The sequence below is a fragment of the Daucus carota genome, chromosome 5, assembly GCF_001625215.2.
Source record: "Daucus carota subsp. sativus chromosome 5, DH1 v3.0, whole genome shotgun sequence".
Lineage (NCBI taxonomy): Eukaryota > Viridiplantae > Streptophyta > Magnoliopsida > Apiales > Apiaceae > Daucus > Daucus carota.
The window spans coordinates 9,646,185-9,664,135 of NC_030385.2; the positions used below are offsets into that span (position 1 = coordinate 9,646,185).

The following is a 17,951-nucleotide window of genomic DNA, read 5'->3' on the forward strand; positions in this document are numbered from 1 at the left end:
TCAAAACTAACTCGATGATTACAAAACTCGTGAACACAGACTCGGCAATTCCTTTAGAAACTAGACTCTGACTTGACAAGAACTTAACAAAACATACAGAAACTCAGCAAAAACAAAGGAAGAAACTCAGCAGCTAATGGAAACTCTACAGCCTAAACGCAGCAGTAAAAACAAGAAGAAAATATCACAGCAGCGGAAAAGAAATGCCTCGGAACGGACTCGGTTTTGGACAGACTCAGAAAACATGTACTCGGCTTAACACAGAAACAAAGAAAACGAAACAACAACTCAATCTAAAACTGCGACTCGGTGGACTAACAGGACTCGACCCAGCCAAAACAAATTAAACACGCACAAAGAACTACTAAAATCAGAGTCACTCGGGACAAAACTCAGCCAACAGAAAACCAGAACTCGGCAATATCAACTCGATACCAGCAAAAGAATCAAAAACTCGAAAACAGAGTAGTAGACTCAGTGCGTGAAGAAGAAACGAGATGACTCGGTAACGAACTCGTACTAAACTCGGCACACTAACAAACAAAACTCGGAAATATTCCAACTAATTAAACAACGAAAACATGATTTGGTGATGGTTGGTTTTGATTTTAAAACTAAAAATAGCATACAAACAGGCGATTTTCATAGAGAATAAACCGAAGGAGGGGGTTCGATTGTTTTAAGCTAAACAGGGGACAAGGGGTTTGTTTATTTTTGTGTAAACAACACAAAAGCTATGGAAAATAACTGAGTAAGTAAAGAACGAGACAAGCAGGTGCTGCTAACCTGTTTAATACATTAATGAACTGCCGAAATAATATTATGCTAGTAATTTTGAAATTTAAAACTAAACCCCCACACAAATCATCTTTTGTGCTAGAGTTTAAGTTTCTACCGAAATTTAAATCTAAAAAGTAAGAGAAAGAGCTACACTAATCACAAGCTCAATGATTCTTCATTTCCCAAAAGCTTAAAAGCATGTGGTGGTACTTAGAAGAGTCATTCAATCTTGGAGAACATAAATTAAAAAGACAATACAAGATTAAGCTAAAAGAGATTTGTATATAAATTAAAAAGTGTATACAAGCTTGGGAAGGAAATTGGGGCTAGCAAAATGTAAATCTATCTAAGATACTAACTATTGAAATGACTAGGTAGAAAAGGAGAGTAGGTGGCTAGGTTGCTAGGTTGGTAGGTTGGTGATTACAAGTAAAAGAAGAGGGGTATTTATAACTAAAGAATTAGGGTTTAGGGGTAGGGTGGCTCCATCTTGACCATCCATGTGCCTTGAGTGTTGGGAGAATTGTGGCCATCCATGTGTCCTTTACTTGCCAACCCTTTTTCTTTTTCTTCTTGTTCTTGCATTTTCTCTTCCTTCTTTATTTATCTACAATTTCCTGAAATAAAATAAATAAGCGATTAATACTACGAAAATAAACAAAAAATAGGCACTTAAATTTGCAAAAATATGGACTAATCAAACTTCCCCATACCTATCTTTTGCTCGTCCTCGAGTAAAAATCAAAAGAAAAGAAATAAACTAAGAAAACTAAATGCGATTCCTAGGCTCCTTTTCGTAGGCGTGACGGGTGATTTTAGGTTCACCAACCCGTTAAACTCGTAGACGATCTCTACAAGAGGAGTTTTGTCTCCTAAGGGTTTACAGAAGATATACCCATAAAATCTTCGAGACATTCTAGCAAGTGTCTACTCAACTCCACTCTAATTTCGTTGGTGTTAACAAAAAGCGTTTTTAAGGAAAATACGACTTAAAGACTCTTTTACTAATAATCAAGATACAGTTGTCTCTAATCTACTTGAATCGACACAAAAATTTACTAGAAATCCAAGGAGTGTGATGAATTTAAGGCCTTTGATGGATCCTAATTGTCTAAGAACATTTTCTCTTTTTCAACCAATTTTGAACTGACCCAATCTCTATCGAAACAAATATCTAACCAAACTTCACAAACTTTTATTCTTCTTTTTTTTTTTTTTTTTTTGCATTGACTTTATTTTGTCCGTTTTCTTAGGCAAACAATGTTACCCATGTAGCGAGCTTTAGGTCAGTGACTCCCAAACCAAACGGTCTTAGGGCACTAGGTTTTGAAATCCCCCTACGGACTTAATTGCTCGAGTAACAAAGGCCACAAAACGAGACTAGCCAATCTACTTTTGCCCATTTATCTAAAGATTTTATCTATAAAGAACAATGGGTATTGAAGTAGTTATTCCTTTTCTTTTTTCTTTCTTTTTTTTTTTTCTATTTTTTTTTTTTTCTATATTTCTTTTTTTTTTCTTTTTTTTCTTTTTTTATTCGCAAAGGTTTGATTCGACATTGTTTCAACATGTGGGTTCTCTCTCAGGTATCGAATAATATCACTAGACAATCTCTCCATCAAAGGTCTTGTGCAAATGTGTGTGCCATCTTGGAATTTAGAGTACAAATCGGTCGATACAAGCTTCAAAAAGACAACCTTACTCAACTACGTTCAAATTATCTAAAAGACACTACATATATATACTTTTCGAAAACATGCTAACACCAACTACTCCTAAAGTTCGAGCGAGGGAAAGACAACTTAGCTAAAAGAATCTCTATTTTTGGATTTTCTAATTTTTTCATTTTTTAGGGATTTTCATTTTTTAAGAATTACACTAAAGCCCTCCCCATACCTAAATCATGCATTGTCCTCAATGTATGCAAAAGAGAGAATTGAAATGTACGAGTAAAGAGAAAAATACCTGAAATGGATATGAAAAGGATTTTTATTAACGAACGAAACACTTAAACAACCCACACACTCACACATTTCCTTCCCCATACCTGAACTTCATGGGGGAAGGTTCGAAGATGGAAACAAGTCAGCCAATTCCGGAAGGAAATATGGGAGGAAGCTCCGAGAAAGAGTCAAAATGTGTGCGAAAATTTCTAGGTACAAAGACTTTCTCAAGCATGTGACCATCGTTCATCCCTATAGGACAAGTGTCATTAATGTTCTTCCTAAACCAACTTAATGCTTCTTTATTATCAAGCAAATTAGAGATTATGCAATTTTGGTCATAGGATAAATCACTAGGAACGATGTAAGAAACGACGTCATCCTTCCCTAAGGCGCTATGCGAATAATGGAACAATGAGTCAAATGTAGGTGATTCACCTACGTGACTCTCTAAATTGGGCCTAGGGTCAACACGAACAATCTCGGGCGGAGTTTCCCATTTTGAACAAATGTCGTTCAATTCTCCTAACAACTCCTCCGAGGTCAAATCTTTCAACGACTCATGATATTCCCTATTGTTCTCGTTGTTGACTTTGAAATCCTCGTTAAGAAGAGACTCAATTTCACTATCCTCGAAACTCGACCATGTGACAAACTTGTTGACCATATTAACCCCTACAGGTTGCTCATAAAGCTCGTTGGGTTCTTTTCCTACATTGAAAATGTTTAAGTCTATGGTCATGTTTCCAAAAGTGAGCTTCATTGAACCATTCCTACAATTAATTAAGGCATTGGATGTAGCAAGAAAAGGCCGTCCTAAAATGATAGGAATTTGGTTCTTAGGATTCGAGACGGGTTGAGTCTCGAGAACAACAAAGTCAACGGGAAAGATAAAATCACCGATTTTGATTAACACATCCTCAATAATTCCCTTCGGCATTTTAATAGAACGATCAGCAAGTTGAAGGGTCATATTGGTGGTCTTGAGATCCCCTAAACCTAGGGCTTGGTAGACCGAGAAAGGAAGAAGATTCACACTCGCTCCTAAATCAAGTAAAGCTTTATCCACAAATTTATCGCCTATGACACAAGAAATTGTAGGACAACCGGGGTCCTTATATTTCACGGGAATTTGATTCGAGAGAATCGAGCTTACTTGAGAAGTCAAAAAGGCTTTCTTTGGGACATGAGTGGTTCTCTTATGGGTACACAAATCTTTTAGACACTTGGCATAGGAAGGAACTTGTTGAATAGCATCTAAAAGAGGAATGTTTATCTTGACTTGTTTGAAAACCTCTAGAATTTGTTCCATTTGGGCCGATTGTTTAGGAGGAATGAGTCTTTGTGGGTAAGGAACCCTTGGCTTGTAAACTTCTTCGTTGGGCTTTTGAGAAATGGGCCCGGGACCAGGTTCACTCATAGACTCACGGATTCTAGAGCATTCGGGCTTATCATGATTAGTGCTAGACAAAGAAGGATTTTGTTTAGGAATCGACTCCTCATTTTCATTCACGTGCTCACCTACTTTGTTATCTACTTGATTTCCCGACCTTAGAGAAATAATCGCATTAACATTCTCGGGAGGTCTTTGATTGAGAGGAAACTTAGGATTGACCTCGGGTTGACTTGGGAACTTGTTTTTCTCTCGCTCACACAACGTGCTAGCTAATTGACTCAATTGGGCCTCTAACTTAGAAACGGCTTGCACGTTAGAATGCAAAATTTGCCTATCTTGGGTTAGGGTTGTCACGAAAGTATGTTGAGATTGAGTCAAATTAGTTTGCGATTTAACTAAGGCTTCCAAACTCTTTTCTAAGGAATTGAGGCGTTTATCCGAATCATTGAAACCGGGAGGATTTAAAGGTGTTTGAATTGTGTTAGGAAATGAGTTCGGACTTTGGGTTGGGCAAGAGTTTGGGTTGGGCCTTTGAAAATTTGTTTGAGGAGTTTGAAAAGAAGTTGGGCCTTGATTCATTTGAAAATTGGGTTGAGGAACTTGACAATTTTGACCTTGGGTCCATGAGAAATTTGGGTGATTTCTCCACCCGGGATTATAAGTGGGTGCAAACGCATCATTCCTAGAATTTTGGAACATCGCATTTACTTGTTCAAACTCATGCAAGGGTTGAGTTGCGGGATTTTGAAAATTATAACTAGGGTGCATCGATATTTGTGTGGGAGGTTTACTAGTTTCTAAAGCTTCGAGTCTCCTAGTTAGGGTAGCTAATTTGGCATCGGTTGCCACATTATTTCCTATCGAATGCAAGCCCCTAGCGCTAGATGACTGAATTGACTTTTTGGGCTCCCTAGTTGACTCCCACATCATAGTCTTTTCCGCTAAATCCTCGAAAAATTCCCACCCTTGATCCTCATCTTTTTCCATGAATTTGCCTTGGCACATAGACTCTAATAACGCGGTGGTTTGACTATCTAAGGCCTCGTACACAATCTTGCAAAGTCTCCATTTCTCTATTCCATGGTGGGGGCATTGTGATAAAAGATTTTTGAAACGATCAAAGAATTTCCAAAATGACTCATTTTCCCTTTGATGGAATTGATTTATTTCATTTGTAATTCGAGTCGTTTTATGATTTGGAAAATACTTTTTAAGAAACACCACAACGAACCCCTCCCACGTGGAAATAGAATTAACGGGAAGACTATATAACCATTTTTTTGCATTCTCCTTAAGCGCAAAATTAATGAGCCTAAGTCTAATCGAATCTTCCGTTAATTGGTGGAGCTTTTGGAGGGAACAAACTTCCTCGAACTCTTGGATAAAAAGATAAGGATCCTCACCTTCACTCCCTAAAAACTTAGGCAACATGCTAATGTGATGTGCCTTAATTTCGAAATTATTCCCATTAACGGGAGGAAGGGTGATGCACGAAGGTTGAGCGGAACGGGACGGGTAACAACGGTCTTTAAGAGACAACGCCATGCTAACTATCGGTTCTGGAACTTCTAGGGTTTCGGAATCGGAAGAGGATGAAGACGGAATCTCGATTATCGGTCTTACTAATCTAGATGCTTCGTTCCTAACCCAAGTAGTTCGCATAAACTAGATAGCAAACACGTAGCAAGTAAATGCGAGAAATTAAATCACACAAAAGAAAGGGTGTAAAAACGAAAGAAAAACCTAAGTCTATGGTTCCCTAATAAAATGAAATAGACCTTGCTCCTAACTTTAAGGACCACCAAAAACTCGATAAATCCAAAATTATCCGGACCGGTCTGGCCAGTTTGGAGCAGGCATTGCCAAGAGGCCAATCTCCGCGCTTAGACACCAAACCTTAATCGGCCAGGTAAGCTTTCGCTTGCCTTAGACACCGAAAAGTCGGAATAATTAAAGATTACCTCGTTCTTTAGGTACCTTCCTAATTGAGCGCGAATTCCTAGGGGCTACGTCTAATTCAATTTTATTAAAAGGCTAGGGAAATGCAAAATGTGGAAATTAAGTTGTTGTGAGCCAAGGAAAGAGTGATGAAATCCCTTCCCTTATCTTATGAGTGGGTTTTGCCCTTAAAATTTATTTAAAATGATGCTCCACACAACGATATAATTAAAAACTATAAACAACTATGGATGCTCTACACTACGTGTTTTAATCTAAAGAAAAAAAAATTAACGTACCTTTGGGTCCTCCAGCGATCACCACAAATATAGGTACGAAAATTTAAAAACAAAAAATTAAAATCTAAATGATGTGCCCCTAAGTGTTAAAATGCATGATGCAACAAATATGTATTTCTAACTACTATTTTTGGATTTTAAATTTTTAATTTGTTTGTGTTTTTCAATTTTCAAATTTGTTTGTGGTTTTCTAAATTAAAACGAAAAATAAGAGTGGAGAGATACGGGATACCAAAGCAAGCTTCCAAATCCGAGCAAAATTTGTTCACTTTACTCCATCATTCCCGAATATTCCTCCAAATTCCTCGAAATAAAAACAAAAAGTGAGAAACAAACTAATCCGAAAGATTAAAAATAAAGGTGCGAAAAAAAATTAATTTTAATCCCCGGCAGCGGCGCCAAAAACTTGATGTGCTAGAAATAGAGATTTTTAAAAAAAATAATCGCAAGCGCACGATCACGTTTTAGTAATTTGAGATTCGTCCACAGAGATTAAAATTATTTTTCGCTACCTTTAAATCTAACCTAGGCGAATTAGAACAATAATTGTGAAGTTTTAAAACTAATTATTATAAAAACTTAATTTAGAAACTAATCTAGTTGATCTTAAAATTCAATTGTTCAATTACCTTAAACTTAATTTAAGCTCACCGAAGTGTGAATTAAAATATTTCAAGGAACCCAACAGGTGGAAAATGAAACAAATGAATGGCAGGAAACAAAATAGCACTCGGACAAAACGAAATAAATCAGCCAGCAACACTATTCTAACTAACAACAAAACGAAACCAGGCCAAATTAACAACTACCAGTACATGACATGTATGCTTAACCAAACAAATAAAAAATAAACCCAGTAACTAATACGAAAATGACTCGATTTAAACGGACCCAGCAAACTTAATATCAAAACTAACTCGATGATTACAAAACTCGTGAACACAGACTCGGCAATTCCTTTAGAAACTAGACTCTGACTTGACAAGAACTTAACAAAACATACAGAAACTCAGCAAAAACAAAGGAAGAAACTCAGCAGCTAATGGAAACTCTACAGCCTAAACGCAGCAGTAAAAACAAGAAGAAAATATCACAGCAGCGGAAAAGAAATGCCTCGGAACGGACTCGGTTTTGGACAGACTCAGAAAACATGTACTCGGCTTAACACAGAAACAAAGAAAACGAAACAACAACTCAATCTAAAACTGCGACTCGGTGGACTAACAGGACTCGACCCAGCCAAAACAAATTAAACACGCACAAAGAACTACTAAAATCAGAGTCACTCGGGACAAAACTCAGCCAACAGAAAACCAGAACTCGGCAATATCAACTCGATACCAGCAAAAGAATCAAAAACTCGAAAACAGAGTAGTAGACTCAGTGCGTGAAGAAGAAACGAGATGACTCGGTAACGAACTCGTACTAAACTCGGCACACTAACAAACAAAACTCGGAAATATTCCAACTAATTAAACAACGAAAACATGATTTGGTGATGGTTGGTTTTGATTTTAAAACTAAAAATAGCATACAAACAGGCGATTTTCATAGAGAATAAACCGAAGGAGGGGGTTCGATTGTTTTAAGCTAAACAGGGGACAAGGGGTTTGTTTATTTTTGTGTAAACAACACAAAAGCTATGGAAAATAACTGAGTAAGTAAAGAACGAGACAAGCAGGTGCTGCTAACCTGTTTAATACATTAATGAACTGCCGAAATAATATTATGCTAGTAATTTTGAAATTTAAAACTAAACCCCCACACAAATCATCTTTTGTGCTAGAGTTTAAGTTTCTACCGAAATTTAAATCTAAAAAGTAAGAGAAAGAGCTACACTAATCACAAGCTCAATGATTCTTCATTTCCCAAAAGCTTAAAAGCATGTGGTGGTACTTAGAAGAGTCATTCAATCTTGGAGAACATAAATTAAAAAGACAATACAAGATTAAGCTAAAAGAGATTTGTATATAAATTAAAAAGTGTATACAAGCTTGGGAAGGAAATTGGGGCTAGCAAAATGTAAATCTATCTAAGATACTAACTATTGAAATGACTAGGTAGAAAAGGAGAGTAGGTGGCTAGGTTGCTAGGTTGGTAGGTTGGTGATTACAAGTAAAAGAAGAGGGGTATTTATAACTAAAGAATTAGGGTTTAGGGGTAGGGTGGCTCCATCTTGACCATCCATGTGCCTTGAGTGTTGGGAGAATTGTGGCCATCCATGTGTCCTTTACTTGCCAACCCTTTTTCTTTTTCTTCTTGTTCTTGCATTTTCTCTTCCTTCTTTATTTATCTACAATTTCCTGAAATAAAATAAATAAGCGATTAATACTACGAAAATAAACAAAAAATAGGCACTTAAATTTGCAAAAATATGGACTAATCAAGAGCACTGTGCAAAAGGTGTTTCACCTTTGAGTCTTTACTAATTGACAGGATGTCCTCAGGGGTATAATCTTTCTTTTCTTTTGGAACCATCTTCTGAGGTTCATCAGCAAGCCCAACAGAGAGCTTGGTGGGCATATGTGGTCCATCAAAGATCCTGTCAAGATATTCTGGATCAACAGAGTCTAAGAATATTATCATTCTCTCTTTCCAGACTGGATATTCAGATGCCTTAAGGATTGGAACTCTAAAGGATGAAGCTTGTGATTTTTCAGACATGATTGTGATTAAGATCTCACTGTAGTAATCTTAACAGAGCTGGCTCTGATACCACTTGTTAGGTCCTATAAGTTCACTATATAATCTGATATAATGATCACAATCTGTAACACAGTAAGACAATATAAGAGATTGAAAGTAATAAACTCTTATATTCACAAAGCTTTAATGGTTACAAAAACTCTCTCAGTGATTTATATTGTATCACTAAGAGCTGCTAGGGTTCTTAACAATGTACTCGATAACTCAACTCTTCTAGAGTAACCCTAATCTGTGTTTATATAGACACAGTTACAAAATCAATCTCTGATTTGATATCCTATAAATCTGCTATGAATTCTATCAATCAAAGATTGCTCCAGTTTTCTGTTTAGTTTCCATAGCCAGTAAATCACTCATCCGCTTCTATCCTTCCTTGAAGTATATCCGCTTCTGAGCTCTTTCCACGTGTAAACTCTGATGAATCTTGACTATGTAAACTCTGATCAGACTTTATCAAACTCTGTCAGACTTTACTAAACTCTGTCAGACTTTACTAAACTCTGATCAGCTTCCAGATTAAACTCTGATGATTCCTGTTCTAAAACAAACTTTAAGAACATTAGTAATCATCAATTATATCTAACAATACAGATATAGAGACAAAATATATATGAAGAATATAAATATGAAAGAAGAAGATAAGAAGAAAGGGGAAAAAAGATCTCTTACCCGTTAAAGAAGATCTCTTACCCGTTAAATAAGAAGTAATAAATTGTCGTTGATTGTCGTGGAATGGAGTGGAGGCTATGGCGTTTATGACTTAGGTTTTATTACTTTACTTTAGAGTTAATTGTAAAATACACCCTCTGGTATTGACCAAAAGCAATTTTTATCCTCTACTTATCAAAATTGCACTATCCACCCTATACTTAAATAGCGCCACATTATGCACCCGTTTTGACCACTGCCACTAATTTGCTCCCGTTAACGTAAAATATTAAGGGTATTTTTGTCAATTGAGCCACAATTTTATAGTAACCTATAATTTTTGTAGTTCTTTAACCTGAATTTCCAATTATGTGGTAATTCAGTCTCTCTGCTCTATCTCCCTCTCTACACTCATCTGCAATGGTAGCTTCTTCACTTTTCATTAACCCACTTTCTCTCTCTTCAACCTCACCACCGTGCCGCCACTCACAAGCCCTGAACACCCTCCACTTCACCCCCATCAAAGCCTCTTCCACCGACCACTCCCACAAGCATCGCCCCCCGTTGACGAGAACATCAGTCAAGAAAGAGTTTGATGGGACGTATTGGAAGAATTTTGATGGGCAGGACTAGAAGAATTTTTTTTGATTTGTGTGTGGGCAAGATGTATTGGTCTTGTGGTAGTGGGATTTGGTCCAAGAAAGAGTGGGTGTTATCGAAGATCTATGGCGATGATATAGTGAGTGTTTTCGAGGGGAGTTCTAATTTATTTTGGGTGGAGAGAGTCATGGGAAGCAGTTTTTGAATATGAATGCTTAGTGGGTGAAACATTATGGGATTAGTCATATAGGAAGTTTCTATGATTTGAGAATTACTGTGTTCATTAGCCATTAATCGATTGCGTAAAACAAATAGGTCTGTTGTGGGAGTTGGGTGTGCTTTGAGCAGCTCAATTGTCTATTTATTGTGTTGTGGGGTATATATATAAGTTGTGTATGTATAGAGAGAAGAAGATTGTTATATTTTTATTTAATAAAAAAACATTGAAATATCATGCATACCCTCAGCAGTAACTCAGGTTAACAGATATATTTAACGGAAGGATATGAAATGTGGCGCCAAAAAAATAGGAGGAGATGGACAGTGTAATTTTTGTAAGTATAGAGCAAAAGGTGCTTTTGGTCAATACCAAAGAGGTGCATTTTTTAATTAACTCTTTATTTTAGTAAATATACACATATGCACATGTAAAATTGAATATACATGTATATACTTACATATTTAATCATATATGCATGTACGTATATTTGTATACACACAATATATACATACAAATATAGAGATAAAATATATATGAGGAATATAGATGTTAAAGAAGAAGATGAGAAGAAAGAAAAAAAAACGATCTCTTAATCGTTAAAGAGGAAGCAATAAATTGCCGTTGATTGTGTTGGAATGGAGTGGAGATTGTGTTGGAAGATGAGTATTTGAGAGATACTCCCTCCGTCCCTCTCATTTCTTTACACGTTTTTTGCATTGCTCGACACGCATTTTAAGGCGCATATAAAACATAGTTCTATAATTTTTTTTTCAAAATTTTCTTTTTTATATAAAAGTTTAGATACTAAATTTTTATTCGGAAAAAAAAAGTTCAAAATAAATTATCAAACTATATTTTATGAGAGCATTAGAATGCGTGCCGAGCCCCCGTCCCCCAATGTAAACAATTGAGGGGGATGAAGGGAGTACTATATATGGTTCATAATATCGAAAGAGAATATGCTAAAGAGATTGATCCTGGGGCTGTAATCGACGAGCACAACTTAAATAATGTGAGTACACTTATTTTTTAAATTCAAAACCAAAAATTGATTACATTTGTTTCATGCAATAAACTGATCGTATAGTACTATATTATTTGTATGTGTTGTTTGTCAGGAATGGAGTTACTTTTCTGCATTGACTAGACAGCTTTACTTACTTTTGCATTGTTGAGGTTTGTTTTTCTTTAGTGTTTTCACATTATTTAGTTTTATTTGGTCCTTGTACTTAAGAGTTTTTTTCAAAGATATATTTTTATACGACTTTTCAAAAATTTTATGTGATACATAGATATTAGGTTGTGAATTTTTTACTGTGTCTTTCATCCAGCCTAGGTAGATTCCAAATCCTGGTTCGGCCCCTCGATGTGGTGTTTATGGCTTAGGGTGTTATTGCTTTACTCTATTTTATTTTTGTTAAACATTGACCGGATTTTGACCTTTTATAAATCATTTGGTGACCCGAACAACTTGCAGCACGACAACTAGTCGACCGGTTGATTGAAATTTGAACATTTAACTAGTCGACATATTTAGTCGACATCTTTTTACTTTATCGTCTAATCAATGACTAGTCGTGACTAGACGATCGACATGATAACAATGGATTTGTGTAAATTTGTCAATCATTTTTTAAGTGAGACTAATGATATTTTAAAAGTAGTATTTCATTATTATTTTATGTTACTAAGTAAAATATTATGTCATTTCATATTGATAACAAATAATGTGCATTCTTTCCAGAAATTTGACACATATAATTAACATGTTTTGGCGGTTAGGGGGTGAATATTCGTTTAGAGTTAAGAGATGTTTTTATATAATTTTTATAACTTTCATTTATGATAAATCTTTTACCTTATTTTAGTTTAAGATTTGTATAATTAGGGATGTTTTTAGTGACGCGGTCTCAAAATTCCAAATTTCCATTTAGGTTTAAGTTTTTAGTGTTTCTTACATTTCATTGAATGAAAGGAGGATTTAATTAAAAATATTATATTTGTAAATAATATATAATATTTCATTTACACATATTTACTACAATAAACATGTGTTTTTTTTTTTTTTTGAGAAAGCTACAAAACATGTTACTCGCATATGATTGACATGTACTCCGATGGATTTTAATATCTCATCCCGCAGCCATACTTTCGAAGTCCTCACAACTTTAAAAAGGATGTCAACATATCTATTTAGTCGGTGCACATGTTCACAACAACTTGCAAAGTCTGCCTGCTGAGACAAACCAACAAAATTAATTTTACTAGTTCCTTCAGCTTCACGCCCACATACAAAAACACCCATTTTTCCATGCATTTGCATATAAACTTACCATCAACTTTCTCTATTAGAAAAATTCTTATGCACATAAAACTGTCGATTAAATTATTATATTCAGTTCAAGTATTATGAATTTTATATGCCATAGGTATTTTAAAATTTAATTAAAATGATAAAAGAATCAATCGTATTTTTTTCCAATAGATCTACATCATGTATTATTATATTATATTATATTAAATGGACATTCTAATAGATCATATTTTTTCAAAAAAAAAGTCAATTATTTAATTTTGGATACATCACATATTATTATATTAAATAATATATTTAATTAATAACAATCTGAAATAATAATAACATATTATTATAAAATTTAACTAATTAATATAGCTATCAGCTAATTTTATCAAATAGTATCTTACAGAACTACTCTTACACAATCTATTTAATTTAGCCGACTATTTAATATTTAAAATATTTGTTCCAGAAGTAAAAAGAAGATAATAAGAAAAATTATACCGTGTACACTGCGTGTGTATCTCTCTTACTTTTCTATGTATTAGGCAGTGTTGTAAAAAGTGGGAATCGGACTTAATCGGTGAAAAGCGGGAATCGGACTTAATCGGTGAAGGCACCGTCCAGCGATTAATCGGATAATCGGAGATTAATCGGAGTGATTAATCGGATCATTAATCGTAATCAATTTAATATTATTTTTTAAATTATATATATATTTATATAATTATATATAATATAAATTTATAGTCTTATAAAATCAAATGAATTGATGATTTTTTATAACACAAAACATGATACAAGTCGAGTCATCTCATATATAAACTTGAATTTGATTGGATTTGCGAAAAAAGATATTGCAAATTTATGTAATTAGAGTTTGGGAGCTAATGAAAGAATGAAAAGTAATAAAAACAACTTTAATTTATGTGTCATTTCCGTGCCTTTTGTTTTATTTAAAATTAAATTTAAAATTTTTAAAAAAATTTGCTTTTTATTTAATTTTTTTTAAATTCACCGATTTTTGACCGACTTTTTCCGATTAATCCCGACTTTTAACCGATTAATCCCGATTTTTAGAAAAAACGATTTTTTCACCGATTAACGCTTAATCGAGACGGTAGCCGACCGAACAACGATTAATCGGCGATTAATCCCGATTAATCGCCGACTTTTAGAACACTGGTATTAGGTAGCAAACCGCAAAAGCCTAGACTTTTCTGCATGTCTTCGCATGGATTGTCATGGTCATGGGCTCATAACCATTTATATAACAGAGCACCAAATATTATACAGGAGGTAGTGGAGAAACGGTGGAGTATGACCTCAAACGATACGTGTTATTATTTTATACTTGTATTCGGATTCCAGACTTCTCCGCTTGTTATAATTAATTTAAAATAATTGGGGTATTTGTTAAATCTCAAAAAACATGATTTTCTGAATGATTGGAATTTTTGAATGATAACTAATCGGAATCAAAGCGGAAATGTTATTCATTGATTATTATTTGCAAAGTTTTTATATAATTTTTATAAATTTAAGATATTCATTTAACAATATTTCATTTCATTAAATTTATTTTAGTTATGACTTGGTCAAAATAGATGGAGGCTTATTTCTTTCTCTTGGATGAAGATTAAAATTTGAAACTAAACTCAAACCCATTTTGGACATTTATTATAATGTATAATAATTCTAATCATTTGGACATATGGAACTTTTTTTTTTTTGTGAAATAAGGAAATATTAAATAGCAGAAGCTTCATACATAATATTCTCTAACACTGAACACTGAATATGTAGGACATAATATTCTCTAACACTAATATGTAGGAGAAGAGAAATCACTAAAACAATTAGCCTCACAAGGAACTTGATTCATCATGTTATACAATAAAAACTCTTTAATCTCGTCACGTAGTTTTGCAATATTGTTTCTCCTATTCTCCAGTTCTGTAATCAAACTCACACTAGGAAATTGAAATGTTGAAATTACACTTGTCCGACTTTACGGAGTTTTAGTGCAGGACATGTTCCTCTTGTTCTCCGTTTTGCAGAATATAGGAAAGCAGAATAACGTGAAGGCCTGATGAACAATACAATGCAACCGAAACTCCTAGACCGGTGCTTTGATAAAACCAAACCTATATACTCGGTATATCTCACTTGGAGCAGGTTCGTTGATCATGTCTCTACTCTTAAATTAGAGAAGCTTTTTCTGTGAAAACACCCGGCTTAATGCACAATAGATAAAAAAGTGTGTGATGTAATATTAATATAATACCTTAACTTATGGCTTTCTTCACATTAGACTTATCTAAACAGTTCTGTTTGTCGATGATGGGTAACAATGATTTGATAGAGAGATATCAAACTGAATAATACCATTACACACTTGCTTAAATTAACTTAATTCTTTTTTGTGTAATCTATCCATGTCGGCGCTATTTTATCTATACTGTCAAAACAATCAACAATACATTAACCGCCACCAATCTAACGGAGCCAATTTCTTTCTTTCCCACTGGCAGGGACATTTGAAAATGACACTCAAAACCAATTTGCCAGGAACTTTGAATGATTTTTGAGTTTTATTATGCATGTGTTTCGTGTATAAGTGTTAAAGTTAGTTATTCACACATAAAAGATGTAAGAAGAATTAAAATATAAAATAATGTGAATTGTTAGACTAAATTATATAAATACATGATCTCTTGCAAGTCCAATTTAGACAATCATAATAGACAACCGCAGTGGAGATGTTCTAAGTTTGTCAAATAAATTTAGATCAAAAAATTATATTTTAATAATTTTTTTAATTATAATATGATGGTCAGTAAAAGATAATAATATTAACTACAAAATCCCATTTCATTTCATTTCCTTTCTCTGTGTGGACGAACACGAACTCCTAATCACTACTATCCTATTAAAATTAAACACCACAAAGACTCAAGCAGCAGTGCCATAGAAGACAAGTGGTTAAACCTTAAAGAACAAGTCAAAATCTCACATCATTGAGTGGACAATATCAACTTATTTTCTTAACTATAAATGAAACCATCATATTATCGCTGAGGCAGTCGCCTAATTAGTGGGTGTTTGGACCACTTCCACTAAACAATCCTCGTTCATATGTTGGATTTCTTTTTATCTCTTGAATCTTTGTAACATGATGATAGCATGCACGACTTAACACTCCTCGTTCATATTTGATTATAGTACTTTCCACGAGAGGTTCAAATTTTTCGTGAAACTTGAATTGCTGCAAGTTGTATTTCGCAGTTTTAACTCTCTTAAGTCTAGGTCGGTGGAAGTTGTGGCGTTGTTGGTTGTGTAGAAATTGTTCTCTGCAACCGATAAAAAATGAAAATTTTATTTATGTGCGGACTTCGATTCTTGTTTTAAAATAAAATATTTAAAACTTATTTCGATAAAATTAGTTTATTGCTTAAAGTATAGAAGTTGATTATAAGTGATAAGTATGTTGAAATTTATAGATTACATTAAAGTTTGGATAATATGACTTATGTCCAAGATTTCAAAACATAATAAAATACAATTACTTCACATTTAGCTTATTTGAATGTATTAAATATTTCTGGTATAAATTTAAAAAATAATAATTTAATATAGAAAGTTAAGGAATTCTTAAAACACATTGAAAAGGAGAAGAAAAGTAAAAATAAGATCCTGACTTTCAGCACCGGTTTAAAATCCCAACTTGTGAATTTATAAATTACAAGCATTTTTTCGTACCTTTTAATCACTTAGTATAAATTTTAACTTTTACTTCATTTATTTATTTTAATCGAGAAGTACTAGAGTTCGCTCATACGGTCCCTAGGTCTGCTAGTTTCTTCAACCAAACACACATGATAAGTCGAAGCAGGCTTCCGAGTAAGATAAGGGTTTTTTCGGTTAAGCCAAAGATGCACCAAGTCTGTTTATAATTGTTGGATACAAATCGTGCTAGTATATATAGCTCCTCTTAGTAAGTATCTCCGCTCCATGTATATCATGAAGAAGTTTATGTTAAAAAAACATAATCAATTTTTCTTCGAATTTCTTTAAAAAAACGCACACTGTACTGTAAATGTGTAAGGATGCCAAATGTATTAAGAAAAAAAAGGGTGCCAAATGTACTTTATACTATTGACTTGCAAGTATGGAACAAGACAAAGAATAATAACATAATTTTATGAATATATACCGCAATGTCAGACATGCAATACGCAATTTTCTCATATTCATCAAATGGTATTGGTAACGCAATTCTTAACACGTTTCCATACTGTCTTGACAGTATAAGAACATAAATCTAATTTGATCGTAGTAAAAGACATGAAGAGAGGATAACATCATCTATATTGGTGCAACATCATTTTGGAAAAATCCTCAAAACAAACAAAGCCGTCCATATTTTTATCAACGCCCTTGATCATCCTACGGCAGTCTTCTAACGAACACACCCCATCTCCGATAGACGTGAACACACACAATAACTCCTCCGCTGAGATCTTCCCATCGTGATCCGTGTCGAAAAAATCGAACGCCTCTCGTAACTCCACGTCACCAGATGGAGGCCCGAAAGCGGAGCTGATCGCACCGAATTCCTCCAAACTAATACACCCATCACCGTCACTATCAAGCTCTCTAAGCATCATGGTGAGCTCCTCTTCGGAGAGCGGGTCCGACCCGACCCGACCCAGAAGCGACCCGAGTTCGGCCCGGGTAATTTTCCCATCTCCGTCTGCGTCAATAATTTTGAAGGCCTGCACGAGGTCACAAAAGTCGGAGGACGTCGGGTCGGGTAAAACACTAGTGGGTGTACCCGACCCGGCAGGCTTCGAATGGTGGGTCGAATCGTCAGAGGATGAAGTGGCGGAGGAGCCAAAAGAGGACTGCTCGGACCGGGAAACAGACCGGGTTTTTTTCTTGAAGAGCTTTTTGGGGTTAATGTTAGAGAGTTTCATAGCTGGGTATATAATGTAGAGAGAAATGGAGGAGAGAGGAGAGATGAGAGAGAAGTGTGGTGTGATGAAGAAATGAAGAGGAAAGAGGGGAGGTTTAAAAGGAGGATGATTGAGTGGCATCGAGTGAGCTTCCAGGAAGGTTC

The 17,951-nt window shown here is 34.7% G+C and overlaps 1 protein-coding gene across 1 annotated transcript; it reads right to left on the minus strand.

Annotated features, from left to right (window-relative positions):
- Positions 1–17,018: 17,018 nt before the first annotated feature.
- Positions 17,019–17,951, minus strand: LOC108220353 (probable calcium-binding protein CML36). The gene has a single exon (XM_017394094.2). The coding sequence runs from the start codon at positions 17,926–17,928 to the stop codon at positions 17,194–17,196; it is 735 nt and encodes a 244-aa protein (XP_017249583.1). The 5' UTR covers positions 17,929–17,951; the 3' UTR covers positions 17,019–17,193.

What these genes read in the sequence shown, in the direction of transcription:
- LOC108220353 (XM_017394094.2), bottom strand. Translation starts at nt 17,928, where the DNA reads ATGCCACTCAATCATCCTCCTTTTAAACCTCCCCTCTTTCCTCTTCAT.